Below are 23,671 nucleotides of genomic sequence, written 5' to 3'. Positions count from 1 at the left end.
CATTACACAAATTCTGGATGAGCATTAAACTGTGTAGTTTCACCCTGAATGCTTTTCAAACAGAGTGCTTCTTTCCGGAGTGTGCATATCAATATAAGTAAAACGGCATAAATGTCACGCTCAGTCTGTCCGAGCGGCGTAGTTTTGTTCTCGTGCAATGGGAGCAGGTGGTGGGAGGTTGTTTTGATGGGTTGAGAAGCTCCTCCCCTCCTTCCCCAAGCAGCAGCAATCTCATCTGCGTCAGCAGTAATTGTGTGCCTTGCACTGCTTTTCACTGAGGGTGAGTGCAAAAGATACATCAATATGAGGTATCAAACTGAGGCGTAGATGTTCCTTTTAAGTGGCTGCTCATTTCCTTGAGCCATAATATGGGCTAAAGGTTAACTTACACAATCTCCGTGGAAGAACAATTTCTCTTTTTTTTGGGAAGGGAGAAGGAGGGGGAAAGGGCGTTGTTTCATATTCTTTCCCACCTATAGACTCCATGTGATGTACAGTGCTGCTCATGCAGATTTTTTTTTTTTACCCCCCACTGGATTATTTGCTAATCAGACTCCAGTGCAGCGGAGATAAGAGCGAGACTGTTGCCTAGCTCCCGAGCCCGGAGCCAGGACCGCCGCCGCTGCCGCTCTGCCGTCCCGCCTCTCCATGGGCCCGGCGCGGCGGAGCTGTCCGAGGTGCTAGGATGATGCTGGCTGCGCGGGGGGTCAGGGCAGCCGGATTGCAGCAGGAGAGGAGCCCCACAGTCCTGCTGGCACCCGAAGGTAGGCTTGCTCTTTGTTTGAGAATTCCTGATTAATCAACAACAGCACCAACAGAGCCAGGCAGCCGGTGAGAGCAAGCCTGCCTGTAGTCACGGGGGAGAGAGAGACGATGCCACAAGCCAGACTGCTTCAGACCTTCTGTATTTGAGTGGCAATGAGCGAGCGAGCATCTTTCCTTGCTGCAAGAAGCCATTCGGATAGGATATTTCTTATATTCCTTTCTTTTTGTCTCCACGGAACATATTCAAATGAGGCACCTTAGAAATCTCTGTGTTAGTGCATATGATGGTGCCGTAATCGTCTGTGTTGTAAAGTGGGTAAAAATCATCCAGTTTCTTCTCTGCTGGACCTCAAAACAGGGTGTTGTTTATACCCTCCCATTATCCGTACCCTCTCATCTCTGAATGTGGATTTAAAGAAGCAAGCACTTGTCTTTTCCTTCCACTGCGTTTGTTTTTTTTTTTCAAAACCAAACTTTCCATGCCATTTTAATCATATGTTAAGAAGATCTGTAACATAACGCATTGACTTGTAGTGATGTCGAATTCTACAATCTGGGCAATTCTGCCAGCAAGATTTAATGCACTTTAACTGAAGAAAAAACTGAGCCTAACTGAAAATCTGTTTCTTATGGTGCTGAAATATCCCTTCCGACTGCACTGAGGTAACCACAGGAAAGGGCTTTTACAGGCAAAAGTCACCTTTGATTATTGCACTTAGTGGTCCCCGTGGACTTAGATTTTGGTACGTACATATTTTAATACATCCTATGAGCATGCTAATGAAATATGGTACTAATTAGAATGAAAAAATAATATTACGAAGTGAAATAATGGATAGTCAGAATGCATAATGAGGTTGCATGTATTTTTAGACTGTATTAATCAAGCCATTGCTAAACTAAAGGCTCAAGTCTATTTGACTGGTTTTGTGTACTTCACGTGTTGATTGTGCTTGTAATAGAGACATTTTGTAGCTGAATTTTTTTTTTTGTTTGTAAAAAGCCCTGTTAAATAATTAAAACCATTCTTTTATATTTTCTGATTAATTAATTGAAATAATTTCCAACATCTATGATAGTTACTTATCAGACCTGCTGTACCATTAATATTTTACAGCATATGAATATGATGCTGGTGGTAGTGAAATCTCCATTTCATTTTCTTAAAGAGGAGGAAAAAATAAGTCCATCAGCAAGAAGCTCATGATTTCTTCTGAGTTCATATGCACTCCTGTTTGCACACAGAATCTCTGTGTATATGTGTGTGTTGTGTGATTTTGTTTCTTCTTGTTGTTTATAAGTCTTCTGCATCATATTGGGAAGTAAAATGTCATAATTGCACTTAAGTGTTGGCCATTCTGAACCTAGGTTTGTAATTGTCCAATATCCATGTGGATAGGAGGATGCCTTGTTTTCCTCAGGGGATAAAAGTAATAAAAGTGTTGCTGTATTGCAAAGTAAACAACGGCTTTTTACATCCTGGAGTCATAGAGGAGTCATTGTTAGCAAAGACCTTTTTCCTTTTCAAGAGGCATCTGCAAGGGAACCAAAATTCAAGTCTCAGGGTATTTTTTTTTGGTTCTTAAAACTATAGAGAACACAGCTCTTCCATAGGAGGAATAGCACATCAACAGAAATGAACTATTTCTTTAAATCCATGCAGTAGCATTCTCAGTCTACTGAAGGAGACTCTTTTAACCTCTTGAAGTGAAGGGCTCAGCACTACTTAGCTTCAGTGATTTTGCCCAGGTGCTAGAGCTCGTGCTGTGCAGTACAATGAGGACCAGGTATATAATCTGTCCCAGTCAAAATATAAAACGTGTTTTGTACTTCCGAATAATGGTAGTGGTTCTTTGGTTCTTTTTTTTTAAATATGTGCATATATAGTTGTCAAATTATACACAATAGGAAACTTGCAGCCAGTTTCAGAAGGTCTTTTCTCTTTGACATTGGAATTTAATGCGTCACCGTGTGTGAAAACAGTAAAGCCATTTCATTGTTAGGAATGACCAGGGGATGTAACTCTAAGAAGCACGTCTTAGCAATTTGTATCATCACATTCAAGTGCTTGGGTATTTCAAATCTCACTTGATATAAGGCACAGTTATGATAAGAGTTCTGCAAACTAGTCTCTAGTATATTTTTACATCACCAAATTTTTGTTGGTCACAGCAAAAGTATTTTTTTTGTACATCCAATACCATTAGGTCCTTATTAGTGCTGCTGTGGTCAGCAGTTTGTGAAAACTGGATATGGCTGGCCTGTCTACTTTGCTCTTATTTTCTTGCAAGCAACTAGAATGCAACAGCTCAAACTTGAGGGTTGATAGGCTGATTAGCATCCTTGATTTGTGCAGAATCCTTCTAATATACTGAATGTAGTGGAGGGAGTTGATAGGTAATGTGAAAGCAGATGTGTTTTCAAGGAGAGGAAGCAGTATTTGGGAGGGAATCAGGCAGGACTGGAGAGGTGTGTAGTAGGTCTTTATAAATTAGATATTGGATTCAGGACTCTGGGCAACTCCCCACTTGCTATTCCAGGCTCTGTTCTCCTACGTTAAAATTTAAAAAAAAAAAATCCTTCTGCTTTGGAAGAAGGCAATCAGTGCCTTTGTCATTACTTCAAAAAGCTCCTTCAGTTTAATGTCAGCATTGCCAATTTTCAACGCAGCACAGCTGCAGCTTATGGCTGTCAAGCAAGCTGAAAAGCAACTGATATTTTGGGGATCCTCATGTGAATAAGAGGGAGAATGGCATGTCTGAATCTTCACGTGTGTAGCACTACTTGAATACTGTGATATTGGGTCGATTACTCCTCATATTCTGAAATCAATATTTTGCACACTGATCATATGAAAAGGAGGAGCTTTGTGCTTTGACCGAGAATGTTGTATATTTGGCATCAGAGCAAATAGTTAAATTAGAAGTGGGGTATGCAACAGTCTTGTGAAACACAATGCATTATGCTCCCATAGAAACTGTGTCTGAATCAATACAATGATCTTGAATTTAGTTATGTAAATATTTCTAAGCAAACCAGGAAGGGGACCGCTTGCCCTTGCCAGTAAACCAGATGCACTGGCAGGAAAGGAAAAAAAAAATCTTTCTTGCTTTACTCCTCCCACACTGACAGCTGAAAGCACGAGCCAGGGCAGTGTGAGCTGCTCTGTGCTCCTTTGCCAGTGTCCCTCTGATTTAGGGGTACCTGGAGGGGCAAGTGTCAGTGAGTATGAAGGGGTGTGATTGTGTTTTTTCTCTCAGAGAGGTTTCACATCGTGTTAGTTTGACCTTTAAGAAGCAAGGTGAACATGATTGAGAACTCCTTCTTTGTCTCCATGTGCTCAGGTGAATTTTCAAAGATGTTCATGTTCAGTGAACACTCAGAACCAAGTTCCTCCAAACAATTTTTGTTGACTTTGTAGTTTGTTCACTTCCAACAACTGAATTCCAGTGCTTTTCCTCTGCCCCGCTGTCTCCTTTTGTTCCTTCACAATGAGGAGGAGAAAAAGAAAGGAGTGTCTAAACAATTTTTCAAATGGTGCAACTCCTAGTTAGAATTTTCCAGGGCTGCTTGATTTCAGAAAAAAAAAATGCACTGAAAGCAATTTGATTGCAAATACTTAGGTGACTCTGTATGGCACTTGTCACTGACTAACAAAATCCCTGACCACAGTGTGCATGTTAGGGGCACTAGAATGGTGGTGCCTCACCTACAGCTTGCATTACTTATTTAACAACTTGCATTTGCATAGTTTTAATCAAATATAAATGTACTCCAACACAACACTTGCCTGGACTTGTATCTGCCCTGGCAGATGGTTAGGAATTGCTCACTGCCTGAGTTTACAAGTCAGCAGAACCTTTGATCAAAGGTTGATCAGTGCTGTCTGCCATTTTCCAAGGAGGGGGACAGCAGGCACTGCATGGGACTCGATGGGCCACATGTATTTGTTGCAGCTTATTGCAGTTGTTATGCACACTTATTAGGGTAACATGGTATCTCTGCAGTGGCATTAATACCTGTAAATAAAATTGGTCCCAGTGTGCCTTGCAAGGAATACTAATACTATAAAAATGTTTACAGTAATTAGTTAAGCTTTTTGCAACAGCTGTTTGCATTTTTAATCCCTGTTTAAGTATAGTATGCACAACTGTAAATTATTAGTAAATGCAGTGAGGCTGTAAAATACCATGCATGCAGGAGGCACAGGGGGTTTGATCCAGAAAACGCTTGCTGCTTGCACAGAGGCTTTTTGGAGTTGGTGCCATACGTGCAGGTTTAAGGTTCTGAAATATGTGTCTTCCCAACTACCTCCAGGAAGTACCCCAAACTGAATTTGGTGTTATGAACGTGCAAGCATCACAGTCACGGGAGGAGCTCAATAGCTACAGTTGCTCAGTATGTTTGCAGGATTGGACTTCGGTTAGGACAAAGAATATATCTTGATCTATCTATTAAACAGTGTTTAAATTTTGTCATTCTGCATGAATTTAGTAATAGAAAACATCAGCAATAAACTAGCACATAAAGAATCTCATCAGCGCATGCAGCAGAATAAAAGCTTTTTATTTCAGTCTTTTTGAATGACTTTATCTTCCTGTTCAAAAAATAAACATCATAATAAAAGGATATTCGGTATATCCTAAGTGGTAGCTCATTTTTGACTTAGAAAGTGAAAGGAAAACAATGAGGGAAAAATATGCAGTATTGTTGTCACGAAAGAGAATGTGAAGCAGATGAAGTTCTATATCTTGGGGAAAAATGAATCAGAACTGCATTTATTTAAAGCTTGTTGAAGTTATCTTCAGTATATAATTTTCTACTATATATCAGGAGTAAAATCTGGTCACTGGAGAAATCAATGACAATACTGCCATTGAGTTTACTAGGGTGAGGTTTTTCTGTTGTGCAGGTTTATTTCAATTTAATTGAACATATGCAGAAACAAGGCTTTGTTAGAAGTCCAAAATGGAAAATCCAGTGTAATAGCCATCTGCAGGGGGGAAATGGCCTGGGCTTGAACCATCAAAGAGCAGATATCATATAAGGAGTTAAGAGACAGTGGAGTTAGAGCTGTCTATGCTGTTAGCATTGGTTTTAGTCAGGTAGGTGTCATGCTGTAGAGACATACTCCTAGGAAGGGGCTTTGGTAACTGGACTTACTTTTGGTAACTGGACTTACTTTTTTTAATCAGCAAGGTTGGGAATTGGTCTAAAATAATGTCTGCTGAAGCACGAGTAACATTGGTAGAATCTGTTTAGCTCATTATCAGCTTTCCAATTTACTCCTTTGCAGATAGTGTGCCACTTATGGTGAATATATGGAATGGCTGAGCACCTGTTCCAACCCAGTGGAGTTCTAGTCTGTTCCAATGTCAAAGCTGTGTAAAATGCCATGCATGCATGTTGGGCTGCACTAAGACCTCCTTCACTGGTTTTACCCTGCAGGGATTAGTAGGAGATGCTTATACCCATGCCTGAAAATGTTTAAAGATCATTTCAGTGACCCTGAACATCAACCTTATGCTTATGTTCAGGTTTAGTTGATAGAAGAGGTTGTCTGTGAGGCAGAAGAGGTAATAGGAGCAGACTCTTTGCATTTTCTGAGTCTTCATCATTTTAACAGTCATGTCATCATTGTATAGATATAATTTTGATATACAGACATGGGGAACAAGAGAAAATTATTGGTGTACTTTTAAGGTATTAACTGCCTGAAACCAGATGCTTGTTGCCATTGTCACTTCAAGTAATCAAAAATGGGGGAAAAACATTCAAGGGTGGAAAAATATTTCTCTGTTTTTTTCATCCCTTGCATTCTCATGGTCAGGGCTGTGCCTGATAGCCCACAGTGGATTGCTGGAATCATGAAGAGCATTTTATTTATTTATTTATTTATAAGCAATGCCTATACAGATCAGAATTTTACTTGTTCAGCTATGTGATAAAGATTAGAAATATGACATAATATTAGGAAATGGGGGAAAGATTTTTGTCGCTGATTACAAAGGAACCCTGTCCCTAAAAATCTGTGTGCAGACTGGATTCTTATTGTCTATTCAATAAGATCACTTCTAGTTGTAGTGCTGGCAGAGTTCTCGGGCTGATTCCGAGAAGTCACATAATCCTTCTTCGGGGAAGGGAGGAATTCTCTAGGAGTGAATAAGCAAACGTACCTTAGAGAGCTGAGTTCAGCTGCCAGGTCTGCCCGTGGGTCACTCAGTCCCTCCTGCAGCGACTCCCTGGTTGTAAAATGAGGACCCCACACAATACAACTCAAGGTTGTCCTGTCTCTGGACCTTACAGGACTCAGTGTTTAAAATAAGATGGCAAAACTATTTTTTTAATTAAGTTCTATTTTACTTATCTAGTAAGTAGTTAAGCCAATGCATAGACTTTAGAGAGAGACAGCATATCTCTTGAAATTCTACCTTGCCTTTAGTCTCCTGTAGTATTTACTGATGTGTCAATCCACCAGAGTTCTTGCAGCTCCCAGGATGTCTGTTGATGAGTGGAAAACCTTTGGGGCCTTTCTGAGAGCTTTTAGGCTGCCTGCCATAGAGCCAGGAGTGACCTAAGGGTCTAAGTGTGTCTGCTCCTTGCTGCTTAGCTGGAGGTGCTGTGAACCCAAGTGCCTGTCATACCTGTGGAAGAAGTATGGAAGTCTGGAGAATTTCAGGGCTTTAGAGTTCTGAAGGACCCAGCTCAGCTGGGATGTCTTGTCCATTTTTGAGCCTCAAGCTAACAAGCTGTTGGGCAGCAGATGACATGGGTATATGGGCTCATATCTACATTACTAAGAAATACAGGAAACTATTTTACGATATTTCTTTCTAGATTTTGTACCTGATGAAAATTTTTTTTTAAAGAAAAGTTTTTTGTTTCAAAAAATTGAACAATGTTTTTCAGCTGAACTTTGGAATATCCTGAATAATAGGAATTTTGTTTGGTAATCTGCTCTGGTGCAGCCTCATCTAAACTGCAAAAAACACCTATTGTCCTGTGATGAAAGCCTTCTCAATCTAATTCAAACTGAGATTGGGGGATATCAGTGTCAATGCAACTGGTGGGTATTATAAAAAGGGAGAGCTTGGGAGGAAACTTTTTTGGGATTTACAGTGTGTAATTGGATGGATCTGCACAGCCTGGAAGAAGAGGCTCTTGATTTTGTCTCCTCTTGTCTTGAGTGATGTTCTGTGTTCTGAATTGCTTTGTTTATTATCCTTTAAATAGGAGAAAGTCTGAAAAATTGTCTCTTATGAAGATGTTAATTACAACTGACACAATCTCGCTGTCATAAACCATAAGCTATTTTCCTACTGATTAAGGTATTATGTGTTTTTCAACCTGCAGGAAACGTTGCTTTCCTTTGTTCATTATCTCCTGCAAGATGATGAGTTCTAATCAGGAGGAGGTCACTTTGGGCGCTTTTCTCCAGTATATTGAAGATATGGGGATGAAGGCCTATGATGGCTTGGTTATACAGAATGCATCAGACATTGCTCGAGAGAATGATCGCATGAGGAATGAAACAAACCTGGCTTACTTGAAAGAAAAGAGTGAAAAACGTCGAAAACAAGAAGAAGCAATAAAACGGTAAATATTTTGATAAAAAGATGAGTGGTCTGGCAGAGTGAATGAAAAGTGAGGGACTCAATCTCAGATATGGGAAATATGTGTAGACCAGTTGATTTCCAAGCAGCTTGCTGGTAAAAGCAGTGCAGACCACTGACCCATGTCAGGCTTCTAATTGCACTTTACATTGTATAGACATGATGGTGAATGGTTCTTCCTCCCTCAATGGAAGAGAGTATTCCCATCTAAATATATTCAGTTTGAGCTTGTGTGGTATCTTGAACAGGTGTGATTTGTAACAAAAAGTTTGGGTCTGAAGAGTAAGAGATGTAGATCTAGCGAAAAATAGGTTCTCAACCTCTCAGTGATTTTAGATGGACAGTTTGTACTTTGTGCAAAGGTATATTTGTGTGTGAGCAAGACAGGGAGAGCCTCACAGGTCACAAACTCTCCTTTAGCTGATGTTTTAAATCTGGTAAATTTTCAAAGCTTTTTAATAACTATCTGAGGTTTTGCAAAAAAAAAAAAAAAAAGTCTATTATTTGTGATTTCCTTTCCATTCTGCAAGCTCTGAAGTCAGTAACAATCTTGCAATCATTTAAAGGAAAATGGATCAAGCCCCTGATGGGCCATACCCAATAATGGCTCTTCTTGAACAGTTCCATTGATTTTAATTGACAGTTAATTGGAGGAGCACTTGCCTGACCTGGCCTCTTGTGCCAGTGGATATCAATGAAATCTCTGCAGCCTCTTGGAGAGAAGAAGGTTGAATGGAATATATATAAATATTTATTACATACACATTTGCGTTATTAAAAAAAAATGGGTTTGCTTGAGGTGAGGTTAAAATCATCCATCCAAATACCATACTTTTATGTGGAAATGGATGGCTTGAGCACAAACTGAGAGACCCTTTGAATTTTTTCCCCCAGCATGAGTCTTCTGTATTTCAGTTTAAGTGATTAAATTTTGTGCTATGTCTTAGGTACTGTACATCCAGGTATAACAGACATGCTGTGCTGTGAACATTCAAGCACCGCCTCAATGGTCTGATTATTTTGATGGAATATTAAAAAGAAAAGAGCAGCACATACAGTTTGACAGAGGAGGGAGATAAAGGAATGTACAGCAAAAATATGGCTGCTTTAGGTTCCAAGAAGTGGAGCTTTTTGGCTTGTCAGCAATTTGGTTGGAGTGATAAGAATAATGTAAAATTAAGGTGAATACAGCTAACTAGGCTGTACTCTGGCTAGCCTGTTTGCGTGTACTTTTGTATGTTTGATCATAAAGGCCACTAAGTACCAGAACAGGGTTTTTTTGAAGAAGTTTCTTGGGACATGAGAGAGAAAGTTGTAGACTGACCTGGTTCTTTGTAGTCCTCTAGCCAAGTTCTCTACCTAACTTGAATGGTGGTAACAGTATTTCCTACATTGTGGTTTGTTTGTGTGGTTTTGTTTATTGATCCTGGCAAAGTGATCTGATGAAGAGCTCTGGACAAATACAGATTATTTAGGCTGAGCCAAACCATGAAATTCTTGCTCGTGCTAAACTGATATCACTGAGGACAGAGTTCTGATCCTCAGCTGAAGACAGAAGGATTAGGACCAGCAACATAGTGGGTTTATTAGAGGAACAGCATGTATCTGCATGTGGATTGGAGGCATCAACATTACCTGAATATTGGGCTTTTCTGCGGGAAACTGTGTTTGTAGTGGTCCCCTCTGATCCCTCTCCACCTGTCTTATCTCAGTAACACTGAGGGGATAAACCATATCTCTCTGAGGAAAAAAAGTTGGAAAAACACCTTAGGAAATCTTGAAAAACATTCTCTTCAAGTCTTGTTCTCTGTCTCTTTCTTATGGAAACTTGTAGAGGTAAAAAAAAAAAAAGATACTTGAGATCCTTGATTAGAAAGTCTAAAAGCAATGACACACCAAGGGAGAACATCTGATCTGTCTAAAGCAACCATGATGTCTGAAGTCACTTAGGCTGATTGCAATTGAGTCTGTTCCCTGTAGTAACCTCCAGAGATTCATCCAAAACCATGTTATCTATTGAAACATAGCAGATAGGAAAGGTAAAGTAGGATTATTGATTTCTTCTTTGTTCTCTTCTATATTCCTTAAGTCTTTACCTTATCTTGATGGATATTTATATTATCCCTAATTCCTGATACTGTGGCCTAGATAGAAAGTGGTGCACATGTGCAGTGATAACAGTGCTACCAGTCTGGAGACTACCAAGAGCTGCAAAAAATCTCCTTAGCAACAAGGGAGTCATCCCCTGTGATTAACTGCAGGTAGATTTTTGAGCAGGAGCAGGAGTTCCCACAAACACTCTTCTTTGGCATGTGGGGATGAAAATAAAGCAGCTGTGAGTCCTTTGTACCTTATGAAAATTATCTGATAGTCCAATTACTGAATTGTTTTAGAAGCGAGTTTACCATTTTTGTATTTAGAAGGTATTTTAGTGTTCAGATGGTCTCTCTTAGAAGAAGGCTGGTTGTGTATATTAAAAACATAATAATGAGTAATGTATTAGCTAATAAAGTGGTGGTGTTCACACACAACACTATTTGGAAGCAGCTGTTATTTACCTAAATCATCTCATAACTATGCTGAATGACTTAAGTTCATTGAAATGCATTAGTCTGAGCAGTTTGAAAACAAGATCTGAAAAATGACCTGAAAAAAAAAAAAAAGATGTTTCATTGCACATTTTACCTTCCAAAGAATACACTGTGTTGTCTTTCCTCAGTAGCACTAATGTACCTTCAGTGTGACTGCTGTCTCATCATGTGTGGCTCTGATAGGTTAATTGTGGGGAAAAATGTATGGATCTATTTTCAGGAGATAAACACAGTGTATTGGATTGGAAAAAAAACCCAAGCAACTAGTCTTTGTCTGATCTTGCTGGGCTGAGTCAGCTGATCTGATCTGAATTTCTGACCTAATTTTAGTATGGTACTTAGCGATCATGCGGAGAAAATAAGGTTAATGTGCTGATTAGTAGCTGAGAGTAAGCCACAATAAATAAATATATATATCACCTAATGTTTAGACCTTCTTCTTCCATCTTTTATTTGTCTGGTCTCATTACATGACCATGTCTATTCAGGCAGCTGTGTCCAGACCAAGAGAACGTACTGGCATATTTCCCACAGAGCCTATAAATTGCAAATAAAGTTATGGAACAGTATCATTTTCACTGGCAATAAAGTTGCAGTACTGTGACATGTACATTTGCCATGATACAATATCTGCCCTAGGCAGCATTTCTGGGAACAGAAGGTAGATTTGCCTCAGCTATTTTGGGTGCCAGGAAAAAGGTGAGTATTTGGAGTTTATATAGGGCATCTGTTAGAATGAGTAGTTGCTTTCTGAGTCACCCATAATTGAAATACATATATTTAGGTACTTTATTATACATTGTTTTGTGTGGATACTTCACCAATGCTTTTCTTAATTGCACGAATACCAACTCTTGTAAGGAACAAATAACAAACCCTCCTTCCATGAAGGCTCAGACATGTTGCAGTAATAAATACACTTTTAAGAGATGTATTTTTTAGGCATAACTGGAGCTACTGTTTCTGTTAGGGAAGTTGTTGTTTTGATTTGTATCACTGTGAAGATGTGACTGCTCTGGTGTAAAGCTGGTGGTGTTAGTGGGCATGAATTTCCACCTGCCAAATCCTGGACTTAATCATCAAAATATTTACTTCTGCTGGTTTCCCTTACTTGTAGCTCATTCCCAGGACGTAAATGGCTTTGTGGGAAACCTTGTTTCTGCTTGTTGAGGGAAGTATCCAGGCAGATCCTGTCAATAGGAGGAGCTTCTAGGAGCACTGTTCTGTGCTAAAGCAAACAGAAATGGGCCAGCCAGCCAGTAGCAGAGTTAAGCTCTTGTAGTAAAGAAGGAATTGTAATGAACAGCTGTCATCTTAACCTCTCCTTTCTTTGGCAAATCAAGTATTGAAGACTAACCCATCAGCAAAAGTAAGATCATATTTTTCTCTTGCCTTTTTTTTTTTTTTTTTTAAGTTGTGGAAGTAATTGAATTCAGGTATTATCTGTCTACAGTGTTCTGTAGTTCCTATCCTTAGTTTCCTTCATGAACAAGATGAAAATTATGTGTTCTTCAGCTAAAAGTCGTGTTATCAAGCGTGGGTGACAGCAAGCAAATATAAAAATATTTCTATGCATGGGATTATTCACTGCCAAAAGCTCTGTTCAGCTGAGAAAATGTGTGTAATCTTAGACTATATGGACATGCTGAAGTGTTTCTGCTAGAGTAAAAAATAACCTAAATAAAATAATTTCATTATGAACTTAATGTTCTTAATAATGTCTTGAAATCAGAACAATACTCTGGGTGAAAGAATTCTTAAAGCACTATTTCTTCTTTTTTTCTGAACATTTATCTGTAGTTGAAAGTCCGTGTAGTAAATTACACATTTCTAAGTTTTTAGGAATAAAAATTCAGGCTTGCTAGAGTATAATATACTTATAGCCTGACATCAAGAAAAAGATGAAGGAAGTGCTGTAAATATTTTGGATCATGGTGAGAGCCTTGATTGAAATACTGCAAACACATTATTGAGATGTTTTATATTACAAGCTTGTAACCTGTTTTTGTCTTGGTGTGTTGGTGAAGGGGTTTTTTTCTTTCTGTGTGTTTTTGTTTGGTTTTTTGTTTGTTTTTGGTTTTAATTAAAATCTGAGTTCACTCAGTGAACGTGATTTTTAGATATGAGGTCAGTGGTACATGCTCCTTTAATCAAAGGGGTTTGTGTTATGAAGAAGCTTAACTGGGGCACTGGTTGTTTTCTTTATCTTCCTCCTGGACATGTTGCATGCTCATTTCATCCTAGATTAAGTTATTGTTCTGATACCACCATTACAGTGGAAGTGGCTGATAAAGTGTGATAGAGACTTATTTTACTATGATTTCAAAACCTTTTTCTCATGAAAATATCACAGGGTTGCTTTTGAGGTTGGGTTGATGTAGAAAGAGTAGCATTGATAGCTTTTTATTCATCAGGAGTAAGTAAAATGGTTGTGCAGTCAGTGACCTCCAAATGTATTTTTGTTGCATTTATAAGTAAACAGATGTGATGATCTAGCCAACAAATCCTCCCTTCCAAATGCTCATATCCATATGGCTGCCTGTATTATTGCCACACAAAATAAACAACAGACACAATGCATACTATATTATATTGCTGTTGCTGTTATTCTGAGAAGTTTTATTTTAGAACAGTCATGCGACTAATGTAATTTAAAATTTACCATACAGACTGATAGCCAGCTTTGTAATCCAAAGTACCAAGGAAATAAAGCAGAAATCATTATCAGTTTGCCATTTAAATATTGATGTTAGTTTCGATAACTCTTCCCAGATTTTAGGGCTTCTGCTTACAACTTTTACTTTCTTTTGGGCAAGTTACGTGACCTCCTCCCCTTCATCGTTCCACAAATTGCTCAGACCTCTGCTGGCCCACTATGTAGGTGGGTGCATTTTTGCTCAGGATTCATTTGCTACATTTAAAAGCATATTAGAAGTGTGGGGTCATAGAGAGTCCAGAAGACTTCTGAAGGGGTTGCAGCCCCTTTTTGTCCTTGTTAAAATCCAGTCGAAGTGGCTCTGTGTTATGGGTGTTCTCAGGCTGTCTGACCACCTGTGTAAATGAGCGAGCTGGCCCTGCTCCAGTTCCATTTGGGCGTGTGTTCCCATACAACCTCCAGGCTGGTGCCGCCTTGGCACTCTGAGTCATCCTGGAGGAGTTATGTTGTACCTCCGGAAGACAGTCCTTGGCACACTGTTTCTGAAAGATGCTGGGGGGTGTATGGATCTTAACGACCAGTTTGCAGTCATTTGCTCCCATTCCACTTTTATTTCTAGTCTTTTTTTCTCGCTATTTCTTGATTGCTTGTTAACTATAGGATGTGTAATTCTAACTTCCCCCTGGTAGTTAAAACTATCCAGCATTGCCTCTAACTGAAAAGTCCCTCTTAGCAAGAGAGATGCATGTAGAGCTATGAAAATGTAGATATTTTGCATGATCCTGTAGAGTTCTGGTGGTGCCAGTATTTCTAGTCAAAGGTTTGCATTTGTATGGAAAATGTCTTCAAGTATATTATGAAATTGAATAGAGTAGAGTAGAATTGAATAAAAACTATTGTTATGAAGACTGGATAAAAAATAAGGAAGGCTTTTCAGTCAAACCCAGATCGAGTCTTTGCAACTAATCTAGGATAGACTCCATTAATGGAGAAGTACATTCAGTAATACACTCAGCACAATTCATATGCAAATTAAAAGCATTGATCTGTTCTAGTTCAAGGTTTCCAATAACCAAAAAGTACTCCATGCTGAAGTTCGCTGACACTTGACAAATGTTGTAATTGCCTGTGACCTGAATTTGGCATTCATGTTACAACCTGAGGGACAAATACTTGTACAGAAAACATGTAGAAAGAAGTCTCATGAGCCATTAGTAGCAAAACTGCAGCTAGTCAGAGTCCTGGACATGCATACATGCATATTCACATGCATTTTGGAAATTTTACCAGAATTCTCTATATATTAAATGCTGGCAATATCCAGCCCCAGTCTGAGAACCCAGCAGAACTGATGCTCTGTGCTAGCATTAGAAAAATAAGAGTGAATCTTTCTGTACCTGCAGGAAAATCCATCATTTAACAATAGCTGTTCCTAAAGTTGAAGAAAAACAAACATTTTCTTTCAGCAAAACAGCTCAGTGCATTGCTCTTTTAAGGGCCATAAATCACAGCTGTTTTTGGCTGGGTTTAATATTAATAAAGATTGCTTTAAGCCTCATCCAGCTGGCAGGCGTCTGTGCCCTTTGCATGTTCTCCTCAGCACTGTTCTGACAGGCTATGCATGCTTCTATTTATTTATTTATTTATTCCTATTCTTCCATAGGAACACTGTATGGTACTTGATTATTTAATTGGGATGTTAATTTTCTTAGCCCAAAGTAGAGAGTCTGCTCTTGGGTATGCCCCTGAAAAAAAAAGAATGTCACACTACTTCTGCAGCAGAAGCATCTGGTGAAGGGTGTCTTGTTGTTGAGTTATGCTAGATCAGTGGCTAAAATTTGTATGAAAAAAGGAATGTGTATGTGCATTGCTTAGTTTTTTCTGCAATTGAATTAAAACAGGAGTAAGGAGAGATTAGAGAAGAAATGGATTGCAGAGTTGTCATTAGCTGTGGGGTTTATGGTTAATTTGAGACTCCTTTTATTTTTCCTTCTGGCTTTCTACTTCAATTTGAATTGTAATTATAAGCATAGTCAGTTTAAAAATATATAAAAATAAACAAGCACACCACAAAACCCTGATAAAACCAACCAAACAAAGAAAGCCCATCACGTGGAGTGTGTGCTGAGTACAGGGCCTTCACGAGCAGTACAGAGCCAGCAGGCATCTCCTGTGCAGCAGCCGTGGTGGATCCGGCGTGGGTGGGCACAGCTCAGCCCTCTGGAGAGCCCCACTGGGCCGGGGGTGGATGCTGCAGCTCCCCATGCGAGCTGCTGTGAGCCTGTGAATGAGCAGAGGGAGCTGCTGCGGTCCCACAGAAGGCAGTCATAAGTGAAATTGTTTTTTATTTCACTCTTTATTGCACAGTACCCAAGGACCCCAAATGGAAATTAGTTTCCTCTGAAACACTAACCCAGTGCACGCTGAGCAAAGACAGCTCACAGTGTGAGCTGAAATTGTACCCAACAGGTGACTAAAGGGACAGCTGAAGAGTTAGGGGACTGCTCATTTTCTTCCCTATATTAGTAGAGCAAAGAATAAATTGAAGTGTATCCCCGGTGTTTGTGATGAATTACATCCAGCAGTACTCTCTGAAAGCTGGAGAGAAACAAACACTGTCAACACTCAGGCAGGTGCTTCTGGAACGTGTCAAGATTGAGGAGAGCACAGCCATCTGAAACTCACAGAAATATTCCCGCCAACAAGCGTGTTTCTTGACAAAATAGTAACATTTTAAAAGAACAAAAATGAGAGTAGCTGCAGGGTTTTCCATAAATTAATAAGATTTACCTGGGTTTAATCCATTTCTCCTTTTGGTGGATTATATAGGGTGTATCTCACCAGCAGATCCTCTGCGAGCTGAGGGCACTTTAGTTATTAAGTTGAGATCACATGTTGGAGCCATTAAGTGAATTGCTTTTTACAGCCTTTCCCTGAATGCTGGGGCAAATGCCATATTTCATACCCTTAGCTAATTTTATGCTGTAATTTAATTTCTGAAACATACTTTTAATTGAATCTTTAAAGACAAAAGGAAACTGCTGAGTCCTTTAGTATTGCAAAAAGAAATTGTTTAAAAATGTAGCCCATCTAGAGAATAATCTTCTATAATTAAACTCAAAGTTTGTTTTACTTCTCTGCATGCAGCTACGGAGAAGCAAATTCCTGTTGTCTGCAGAAAGCTCAGGGCTGAAACAGAGGTGTTTGGAAATGTGGGAAGTTATTTATCCTATGCTCTGCTTTGTAACTCTGACATGAGACAATCCTGCAGCTCTCCACAATACGCGTGCCTGAATAAGTAAACAAAGAGAGGCTAATTAAAAAATTAGTCTGCTAAGACCAAAATCATGTTAGTAAGAGCTCTGACTAGTGATCTCATTTTTCTGATTTTTGTTAATGAGATGAACTTGAGAGAGATATCAAAAATTTTGCCATAAAACTGAGTATTACAACAAATTCAGTTATTTGCACCTAGTGACTGCATCTGATATTTTAGTGGTTAGATTTTGATATTCATCTTACATAGGGAAATGGATTCAAGGTAGTTCAGAAAAAACCCTTATAATCTGTATGTTATGCAATTTTGTTATGGGAGAAACATCTTGATTGGGTCAGCAGGGATGCCAGTCTTCAATTTTATGGACATCTGATTAAAAATAATAGCAATCAATGCTAAATGCTGCCCACTCTAGTGGAGAGGAAATCCTGGAGCATCGCTTTGTATTTTAGTATCCTTTAAATCAGCAAGAGGTTTTTAGTGGAGATTTTCCCTTTTATTGCTACTACAGAAAAACCTATGAGCACATGGTGGAAGTGAGACATGTATGGGGACATGAAGAATGTAAGTGGAGTAAGAAGCATAAGGTTAAAAAAAAGAAGGATCTGAATTCAACCCATGAAGCTCTAGCAGAGTATCTTCTAATAAGGAGAAAGAACAAAGACAACATCTTGATCTTTATGTGCTGGGAGAACTCTGCACTTTAGATGCCCTGAGTTGGTAGCAATTACAGGTGTGAGTGGTGCTGTTGGTTACAAGAGCAGCCCATGTAAATGATGGACAGACTTAGGAAGCCAGTGTAGGGGTGCAGGGAATCTATTTGGCTTTAGCTAAAATTGAATTTTTGTTTGGTTTTCTGGCTGGAAGGAAACACTGAGAGAATCAATTATCTTTTTCTATATGGGTTATCCATTTTCGGGTGCTTCTACAAGCATGAAGACAAAGGGTTGACTTTTATTAAAAATGTCAATTACATTGGGGTCTGTCTGCTTTTACATATTTGCTCAGAGGCTTGGGTACTCACTCTTTATGATTAGGCTCCTTATAAATTTTTGCTTAAAGGCTGTTCTGTATCTGAAATTATTTCAGGACTTAGATATCTTTTCTCTAGGAGCAGTAGCACACAAGAATACCCTCTGTATGTCTATTAAACACTGAAGGCCAAGGTATGCCAGAAGTCTTTGGGCATTTCATGTTAGATTCTGGAATCATAGGGAGGTTCCTGAAAGTACAGAAACAAAGTACCTCACTAGAACTGACATCAGACTGGTAAAACAGTCCTATGGCTGCCCTACAGAGACAGAATCATCTCAATAAACCTAGCTTTGGGTTGCAAGTAACTCCAACTGTATTCCATCACTGGGTTAGGAATGGCAACCCACGTGATGAGGGTCTTTATTAGCCTGCTGTATTAGCAAACTGCTTAATTTTGGTACCAGATGTTCAAACTGATGATGAAACTCTACCTCGGTGTCAGGAACATCTTTCACAGGAATCTCCTGCATTGACTGTCAGCCTGTGCATTACCACATTAAAAAAGGCAATGACTGAATTTTAGAGTTGGTTTGACATGGTTTTTGTTATTTCACTGGAACAGTCATCCCCCATTCCTCTCTCTACCGGTTATGAGAGTTTAGAGGGCTGAAGCAGAAAAACAGTATTCTTTGTATTTCTGTGAAAGTATTCTGAAATTCATGTACTGCAGTTTATGCCAAAATGCAGCTGCTTTTGAAGACTGAACTGTTTTCATTTGTGTTACATGCCCGTTGTTCTGAGATGAAAAGGTTTTAATCAGTATATCACAAATGCCATTTAAGAGATAAATTGTTTCAGCTTTACATCTGAACTGTTAGGCAAAGCAAAGTGCAGCTTTTTTTCCTGGTAATTCATATTCCTGCATTCTTAATCTGAATTCTGCTATGCCTGTGATGAAGCGGATCAAGAACCGCATATGTACTTGCCATGGCAACCCCTGTATCACATGATGCACACACTAGTTCAGCCAAAGAGCTTCATGGCTTATTAAACAGGCACACACAGACCCAGACACACACCATTTGGTCATGTGACTGCTCTAGCCTGGGCAGCTTTTTAAAGGGAAACTGTGTTTGAGCATCATAGTGTTCTCACCAGCATTGTCTCGCTCGTGTTCCTTCCTCTCCTCTTAGATGCTGTGTTGAGCTTTTTAAAAAATGGATGAAGGTTGAAAAGACTCTGCTCATAGGTTTTTTCTTTTGTCTGTCTTTCATTTGGAAAAAATCTATGTGTCAAGATAGTGGGGGTTTTAATTAGTATTTTTTTAATTAGACATTAAGGGGCTCTTTGCAATTGAGTGAGCTATGGTGAACATACTATTTTTCTGGACACATTTTCTGCTCTCACCTCCTAGATTTCACTACATTTCAGGAGAGTAAATGAGGACAGACCAAAAAAAAAAAAAAAAGCCAAAGCCATCCCTGATCCATTCCTTTATCAACAAAGCATTCCCACTTTGCTCCTTGCTGCTTTATACACTTCCACTTGGACCTGTTGATGACAATTCCGTCTCCTCGCCCAACAAAATGTAGTCTGATAAAAGTTTTTCCTATCTTTGCTTTTTTAAGAGATGTCTGACACTTGATTAAGAAATCTGAAGGGCTCAAACCCCAAAGGAATGAGTGGTGGTGTGCAAAGAGAAATTAAGAGATGGGGCTGGAATGAAGCAAGTGTGTCTGACCTTAATGTCCCTGAAGGAGAGGAGAACAGCACCAGTGCAGTCTTGCCCTGATTCCTTTGCTATAGGGCAGGCACAATGTACACCACTGTCAGTGTCATCTCTGCTGCCTGCTGACATTGTTCTTGAGGAGGAGCACACTGCTGTACACAGAAGGGAGCTGCTGAAGCACTGATTCTTTACTAAAACAACATGCAGTGGAAAGGAGTCGCTCTCCCGTTCTGTTTGCCTCTCCTCTGTCAGGTGCCTGATTGAAGCAATATGGTTTTTCTTTCTCCTCTAGTTGAAACCTGAGGTTTTTGTGGCAAGCACTTCATTTGAGCCCAGCTACATCACCAGGTGCTTGACTAAAATGGAGAACACTGTGCACAGCAACAAAATATTGTGAAATACTGCATTAGTCTTAATTAGTTACTGCCAAAAAACACTTGAAGTTATTCAGGCTCTTGTCTGCTATGCAGATGCAATTTATCAAGCGTTATAGAGAGACCAACTCTTAAGTACATGTGCTGAAGTTAATAATTTTTGTGATTTATGATGTTGCTTTTGAACTTGAGGAAAATCTATTTTCAATGTTCAGTTCCAGTCTGTCAGATTTTCCTCTTCATTTCCCAAGTAATCAGTCAAGGTGCAAATACTGATAATCAACACTATTCAGTGAGAGAGTGCTGGTTCCTTGTGTTCTGTTTAAAATGAGTTTATTGTTTGGTTACCATTTCGGGGAAGATCCGTGGAAAAGGAACAATAACCTGGTTTAGGAATTAATTTAGAGAGGTACTTGTACCTAAATTGACCACTAAACAGAGAAGGAGTAATATTTGCGTTATTAGGGACACAGTGAGAAAGGTGCTCTCTTCTGAAGTGTGTGTCCATGCATCTCTGCCAGCAATTGTACAAGGATTTAAATACAAAATCAACCTTTGAGTAAGGAGACATTTAAGGTGATATGCAACAAAAAATCTTTTTGGCAGAATAAGGTATTATAGGTTGCTGGTTTTATTGCATTTTAAGACAGTACAGATTTTTCAGTATCTTTATTTTGTTAATGATACCTGCTCTGATACACTGTTTAAGAGGGAAAGAAAACTTAAGAGATCATTTCTTTTCTTGGAAGGCACTGAACAAAGGCCCTCTCTGCTCTGCTGAAATGCAGTGAAGATTTTGACATGTGCTCCTAGCAGTCTGCTGCTTCTGTGTTGTGCTGCATCTGCAGAAGGGAAGTAGTAGCAGCAATATTTCCCCTTTTGTGAACCAGCTCTTTAGAATTCCTTCATTCCTACAAGTGGGATTGCATTTTCAAAAAGATTACCACAATCATTTTTTTTTCTGAGAAACTGACCCAAATCTCTCTTCTTTTCCAAAATTTCAAATTTTGTTTATTCAGTTAATTAATGAGTTTTGCTATCTAAAGGTTCGTGTTTAAACCTCAGGTTTCTATACTGTTTGTTTGCAGTTGTGGCAGTGGAAAAGGCTATTTCAGCTCGTGACAAAATATTTTGACTAGCCTCTTCCTACTTAGTCATTTGTTTGTCCTCAGTGTATGTTTATTGTGAATTGTCTTCCCAAGAGATTATAAACAAGATGGTAGCTGTCACTAGCTGATCTTTGCTGTCATTTATTGGTGTGCTGATCCAGGAGGTTCTGTGCGAAGTGGGTTTGTCAGACTGGGTCTAAAATTTGTGGAAATAATGTCACATACCAGAATACATCAGAAAAAAAGCCCAGTAACTTCATTGCAAGACATTTAGGGTTGCTAAGAGACAGAATGTAATTATCTACCAATTTGTTTACCATTTCCAAACACTTGGAAGGAGGAGAGCTGTGGGCTGCCCTGAATTTTAAGCTATGTGCAAAATAAGCTGAATGCATTTTCTTGTCAAATGCAGTTTTAAGGGCATTTGGAAGTGGCACGAGAACTCTGACCTGTATTTTTTTTTCGATGTGTAAATATCAGTTATTTTAATTTCCCTCTCACTCCCCATATCTACATACATTGCATGCATTTGAACTAATAACACAAAAAAATGTGAAAAAATGAAATGTATAGCTATATGCAGATTTCATAGTAAGAGAATTAATGGCTGTGCTTGATTGAAAATGAAACATTCTTACTTTAACTGTAGCAGTGCTCGGTGTTCCTGTGTTATGATTCCATTATTAATGTGTGGTGATGTTAATGTGAGGTTGACCAGTGAGTCATTCAGTCATTTTATGTTTCTTTTTCTAAAATGTTTTGTGTTGTGCTTGCGCTTCAAAATAAGTACTGCAATTTATTTTGGGTGCAAACTAAGTTTGTTCCACAATGAAGTTTACATTTCTGTGTCACTGTGGCTATTATGGAGACAGTGTAAGATTTATGCCATCCTAAGCTATTCATTTGGTTGGTTTTAAAGGCATGCATCTGGTAAATGAAGTACAAACTGTAAACAGAGAGAAGCAGAGGTTTCTCCCCTTGTTTTCAGAATGGGAGCATCTTCCATTGCTTTATCTTTAATGGAAATAAATATTCATTTTTAGCCAATGTGAAACCCTAGCTGTAAAATTGAAAAACTCACCACAGTACTAAAGGGATAAGCACTTCTGAGCATTCTAATAGTAAGCTCAAGTCTGAATTCGTGTTCAAACAGTATCTCTGACAATGCAGTGCTGAAGTATGTCCGTACAGGTACATTACTGTTTTGTAGGATGTTGCTCTGGGAAGGCTGGGAGACGTTGTCCTGGTATTTGACCTCTGCATCTTGCCTCAGCAAGGGCTATGAGCCTTTTGGTTCACTGGAGTTCATTGGGACAGATGAAGGTAGATGTTTTTACCAAGCTTCTGCAAAGCCAAACTTCAGGTCAATTCCCCAGAAAAATTGTCCCAGAGCAACTTTATCTGGCAAGGTTTTTTTTTTTAGTAGAGGCTAGTAACCTCTCACCTCCTATCCACCTCTTCAGGGATGCACAGGGGAGATTTAGGGAGACTGTATCAGCCCCTCAGCGTCACTCAAGCTCATTCTCTGATCCTTGTGGTCGCAAAAGGAGGCTTGGTTAAGTTCTGATGAAACACCTCTTTTAAAGTCTGCATCAGTAACACAGAGGTACAGGCACATTGGCTTGTGTCACAGATGATCATTCTTTTAACTTCTGCTAGTAGCAATCCAACAGTAGAAGTCTGTATTGGGCAGCCAAAGGGTTAAATCCCAGTTTTCCCCCCAACACCTGCTGACTGCTCTGGAAGGCTGTGTCTTAGGCCATAGGAGCTCAGCAAGGGCTTTCTGGTGGTTGCTCCTCCTTTCTTTGGGGTGCCAGTGATCTGCTGTTGGCTCCCATGTGTAACACAGACCAAACCACACGTTGCCTAAAGGGAGGGAGCTGAGTCTCTGCCAGCAAAGTCTGGGAGGGCAAAGCTTTGTCACTGGGTGATCTGTTTTGACTTCACTGCCACTACCCAATGCTGTGTCTGGCTGCACAAAACCCTGAGGATAAGGGCTGAGAATAAACCCCCATGAAGGGGTTTGCTACAGATATTTTATTTTGTTGTTGTGTGGCAACTTTTTTCTACTTCACACTAAACGTATAGTCAAGAAGAAATAGGATCATTTAAATAATATTCCTTTACACATTTCAGCTTCTAGAAGCACAGTTGTCAAGACAAAAAAGAATTTAATCAGAAACTTTTCCCCGTCTTTGTACAGAATCTTCTTTTTTTCTTTTTGTCTTTCATTTTTCAGAATTGTTTTGGGGTGTTCTTTGAGAGCAAATGAAATTCAGTGACCAAAAAAAAAGTAGAAAGGGAAGTTAGTTATTTTTAACATGTTTTTACCCCTTTCATGCAAATAAGGGAAGGAAAAAGCTTTTTCAGTCTTTAATGGCAAGATCATCAGAACTACATATTTATTGCAGACCTTATATTATAAAGTACCTTGTAAAAGACTGGGATACAGAGTTGTGATGTTGTTGACACAAGGAGATCTTGTGTGTACCTTACTGTTTCTCTGGCACACAGCTTTTCCTACAGAATTTGCAATTTTGCTGTCTGTAATCACCAACTCTCCACCCTCGTGTTGCAATATG

At 39.2% G+C, this 23,671-nt stretch overlaps 1 protein-coding gene across 5 annotated transcripts in view; it reads left to right on the top strand.

Moving 5' to 3' along the window:
* Positions 1–258: 258 nt before the first annotated feature.
* NYAP2 (neuronal tyrosine-phosphorylated phosphoinositide-3-kinase adaptor 2) overlaps positions 259–23,671 on the top strand; it is a 135,895-nt gene continuing 112,482 nt past the window's right edge. For 3 of the 5 annotated variants that reach the window (XM_027650572.1, XM_027650571.1, XM_027650569.1), the window contains exons 1-2: positions 259–1,508; positions 8,119–8,361. In XM_027650572.1, the coding sequence (XP_027506373.1) occupies positions 8,156–8,361 (206 nt within the window). In that variant the 5' untranslated portion in view covers positions 259–1,508; positions 8,119–8,155. The remainder of the gene's footprint in view (positions 1,509–8,118; positions 8,362–23,671) is intronic. The other 2 variants (XM_027650570.1, XM_027650573.1) reach the window with 2 other exon arrangements.

Source organism: Corapipo altera, unplaced genomic scaffold, assembly GCF_003945725.1.
Source record: "Corapipo altera isolate COAL_440 unplaced genomic scaffold, ASM394572v1 54, whole genome shotgun sequence".
NCBI lineage: Eukaryota > Metazoa > Chordata > Aves > Passeriformes > Pipridae > Corapipo > Corapipo altera.
The sequence above is the reverse complement of the archived record's forward strand: the minus strand, read 5'-3'. Positions and strand labels throughout refer to the sequence as shown.